A 4,472-nucleotide genomic window follows, 5' to 3' on the forward strand; every position below is an offset into this window, starting at 1 on the left:
TAAATAAAGAACACAACATTTTTTGAGTAAATTATTTTTTTTTTTAAATACATGAACAACGCTGAGGGGGAAATAACAATTAGTGATTAATTGATAGTGTTTTTAGTCGTTATTTTATGCTTAATTGTAGCACCTTTTTCCACCAAATAACCCGGAAGTCATTTTTAAGACTTTCCTGGTTGTACACTTGACCCGGAAGCAGCCCATTCCACGCGAGAATCGTTGTTGAAACGATAGAAGCTAATCGGAGGAAAGAAGCGGGATACGTTCGAGGAAAGCCTTGATATTAAACGAGCAAACATGTGAGTATATTTAACGATAAGAATATATGTGAGATGGTGTATTTCAGCGTGCCTGAATTGCTCTGTCAACGTTTCCAAAAGTTGACGTTGTTATCATTTTCGGGAGCAGCTAAGCTAGCTAATGGTTCCAAGGCGGGTTAGCCTGCAGGTGCTAGCATAGCTTAGCACTTTTATTCTTCAACTTCACGGCGTTTTATACAAATGTTTCTCACTCTACGTGTGTTATATATGTTTTAAGATATAATACCAGCATTTCAATCGTTAATGCCTGAAACAAGGAGTTTTAAACGGGTAGTCATAGTTCCAGTCATTTAACAGAGACTGTTGGCAAATTTCACTTACAATATATATATATTTTCTTACCTTGAAGTTGGTTGTTGTTGTTTTTATTCGTTGTATTATGGAATGTAAAACTATTACTATTATAACCAAAGTAAAGTGAACCACACATTTTTCGTAAATTGGAAGTACAGTTGATGAAGAGAAAAAGACTTCCACTTTTTATTAAAATAGTATAAAGGGCTCTTATTTACCAATATAGTTGTGAATATGACTGTCATTATATTGACCCTGTTTATAACATCGAAGTTGCTTAGTATTAAGTTCAATATGAGACAACAGCAGAGGAGAACTTCGACCAGACGAGTAACACTGTCCTGTGCTGTTTATTGTCTGTATTCTGATTGGCAATATTCAGGAGTCTGCTGACGAAGCCCAAGTCTGAGATGTCTCCTGAGGAGCTCCAGAAGCGAGAAGAGGAGGAGTTCAACACCGGTCCCCTGTCTGTGCTCACCCAGTCGGTGAAGAACAACACGCAGGTCCTCATTAACTGTCGCAACAACAAGAAGCTGCTGGGACGAGTCAAGGCCTTCGACAGGTAACCAGAACATCGGTGATGGCTTTGCACTATGATAGTAATTCAAAGCTTTTTCCATATCATGATATTGTTGTCAGTAATCCCTTACAATCACTGTTGTGTTGTTGCAGATTTTTAATTGTTGTTTTTCAATGTTTTTTTTTTGGTAAAAAAAAAAATAAAAAATTGGTGTGTCTTAAATAACACTACAAGTGTGTGCCATGCTTGCCTCTCATAGTGGCAACAATGGCCTGAAAGTTGGTGGTGCTATTCCCTATCTAACAACACACATTGCCATGTCCCGACATTTAAGATCCTCTCTGTTATTTCAGGCACTGCAACATGGTGTTGGAGAATGTGAAAGAGATGTGGACAGAAGTTCCCAAGAGTGGGAAGGGAAAGAAGAAGTCAAAGCCAGTGAATAAGGACCGCTACATCTCTAAAATGTTTCTGAGAGGCGATTCGGTCATCATTGTGCTGAGAAATCCTCTGATCACTGGAAAATGAACTGTTTTGATTCTCAGCTGAAGCTTTTTCTCCTGTCTTTTTTTTTCTTGGCCGGTTTTTCTTTTCCTTGTAAGTGATTGGCAGATGTTGGACTTTCTTTATTGGAAATTGTTCAGCCACAGAATAAGTTGTCGGATGCGGTCCACTGTGTTTTTCATTTTTAATAATAAAAGTGATATTCAGATTGTGGGCTCAGAAATGTTTAATTTGATTATTAGTTTCGCACTAGTAAATCAGTGACGTCCTCTCTGGTAAAACTTTGCTTGTCCTCCCCCTGCTGTCACCCTCTTCGCCCTCCCTTGACGGCGTCTTGGGTGTCGAGCTTGATTTCAGTCAGCAGCGCTCGATATGCGACAAACTGCCGTTTAAAGGCCCACTGCATTATTGATGAGAGCAGATGTGCTGACTGTCACTTCACACCCTCGTCTCTCCGTTTCAGGGACTTCTGAGCCTCTCGACCGCCTCGTTAATTGTCTTAATAGCTTGACGGCGTCTCTCGCCTTACTCCTCCCCTCCACACTGAGCTTCAGGGGTCAACTCGGGAACTTTACAACGGCACCACTTCATGGTAAAATAATCTCAAATTAATTTATTGTAAATGTGTTCATTTGCAATTTAGACAATGGGTAATCTTAAGAGCGGTGAAGACGTGAAATGCACACATAACTGCGTAAAACTGCACAAAGACAAATCAAAATAGTGCACTCCCGAAACCAAACCAATGTGCTCAGGCAAGTTTGCCCGTTTAAAAAATGAAGGGCTGTAATTAAAACTTTAATAGGTTAATGACAGTTGCAGCAAACAAGTGGCCTATTTTAGGGCAATTAAATTTCACTGGATAAAACTTGTTGAAGGCTGATGTTGCACAACACCTCGATGTTGAGTATTAGCCCAGACGTGTGCTCACCCGAATCTTGTTGATGCACTGCTGTTTGAAGCGACCTGCCTGTTCAGGAGATCTTACTCATCCACTTGGATCGACGCAAGCTTTTTTAAAATGTTCTATACGTTCATCGACTACAAGACTTCTTGTTGTTTGGCTGCTTCTTCAGGGATATTTCAATGTCTCGAGAAATTGTAGGAGCTGATGTTTCAGTTTCAGCATTCAGAAAATGTCAAAAGCAGGGTTTTGTTACTAAGAGCCAAAAGCATGTGGAGGCAGCTGAGGCCAACCAGCAAACCCCAGAGTCAAAGGCCTTGTTTTTCATTAATGAAACAACCTAAACTCCACTAAAGTAGCCTCACATGATTATGTATTCAAAATAATCTAGAACAGGTGTGGGCAAGGTTTTTGACTGGTGGGCCACAATGACTTACTATCAATATCATTTCTTCAAATTTTGCGGGCCAGATTAAAAAAGTTTAACAGATTGCATTAGGCCCATAGTTTGCACATGCCTGGTCCAGAAAACAGCACATTCAACCCTCCTAGACATCAGACTGAGGATCATTAGACTGTTCGACATCCTGGGACAAAGCCCTTCTGGTCTGTCATCATTACTTCGCCCTTTCCTCGTCCTACCCATCACCTCAACTCCTCAAGAAGCCTCGATTTCCCTCCAGAATTTGGGTGCGAATCAGCCTGGCTGGGCAGGAAGGTGGATGTTTTATTCAGTAGGCAGGCGATAAGAGGGTGGAAGTGTGATTATGATAGCGATTGGCCACGGACGGACACCCAAGACTCGGAGCAACGCGATACCGCGCGCGGCATCGATCCGGCCCCGTAACTGGAGTGGCCCCGCACCCAGTTTGTTTCCAATCAGGGGCCGCGGTACGCTAGCCGTCAAGCCGGGCCCGGCCGAAAGAGGCAGGAAGGAAAACACACAAACATTCTCTCCGCTCGGCTCATTTCCACTGTGGATGACAAGGAGTGCCGCCCGGGGCTCAGTGAAAACAAGAGGGATCAGGTGACCAAACTGGGGCCTGTAGTGCTGCGCTGGTTTACAAACAAGTTCATATGTAGTGGGTTGAGAGACATGAGGATTATTTCAGATTAAATATAGATGCTTTGTGAAAATTATACATATTTTAAATCGGAATCAGATTATTGTTTGATGATGTAACTGGGCAGTGACCCGGTTTCATGAGAAAGAAAAAAGGGCGGGAAATGCATGTTTTGGTTTTGCTGTGATGTTGGCTCTCAAAAGTTGCATATTCTGGTTTTAAACTGTCTGCCAAGAATCAGTGAATGATTCGTTTGTCGGTTTTAATTACGTCAATATTATCGTTACATGTAGGGGTTTAATTCATGCCGATTGACTATTACACGAATATTTCTCATCGAAAACGTCATCACGGAGTTGAACACCGGTAATGATTTAACGCATCTTTCCTGTCGTGACAGTTTTCCACAACATGAAGTCATACTGCCATCTAGTGGACATGATTTGTTAAACGTGTCAGTCCTCGAGGCTCGACGGTCAAAGTGTGACTGCCGGGCTGCTCGGATTACGTAATTTTGTCTTTCATACACAACATTACCTTGACTTTAATTTTTTGTCCTTTTTTTTTATTTTTATACATTTTTGTAGTTGGAAGCACAAAACCTGATACATAATTAGCACTTTTTAAACATGTTATTTTATTCTGAGGTGAGTTCGGTGTCAAAAGGTTGTGGTGGTGTTTTGCAATTTGATTATTTAATATTTAATCATTACTTTTGATATTAAATCATTATTTTAACCCACAGTTTTGGTTTTTACGTGACCTGTGTGACCTTTAGTCCCTGAGCCTCCACTACGCCACTCTCCTCTCTTCTAGTCACATTCTTCTCCAGCCCAAAAGACACTGAAAAAGATTTGAAGCTC

General features: G+C 41.2%; 1 protein-coding gene across 1 annotated transcript; it reads left to right on the forward strand.

Annotated features, from left to right (window-relative positions):
* Positions 1-155: 155 nt before the first annotated feature.
* Positions 156-1,849, forward strand: snrpd2 (small nuclear ribonucleoprotein D2 polypeptide). The gene is made up of 3 exons (XM_076049869.1): positions 156-302; positions 1,000-1,179; positions 1,491-1,849. Coding segments are annotated over exons 1-3 (357 nt in total). The 5' UTR covers positions 156-300; the 3' UTR covers positions 1,666-1,849.
* Positions 1,850-4,472: the final 2,623 nt, after the last annotated feature.

The sequence above is a fragment of the Nelusetta ayraudi genome, unplaced genomic scaffold (assembly GCF_046127955.1).
Source record: "Nelusetta ayraudi isolate G7.1 ecotype Tasmania unplaced genomic scaffold, CSIRO-AGI_Nayr_v1 ptg000120l, whole genome shotgun sequence".
In the NCBI taxonomy this organism is placed as follows: Eukaryota; Metazoa; Chordata; class Actinopteri; order Tetraodontiformes; family Monacanthidae; genus Nelusetta; species Nelusetta ayraudi.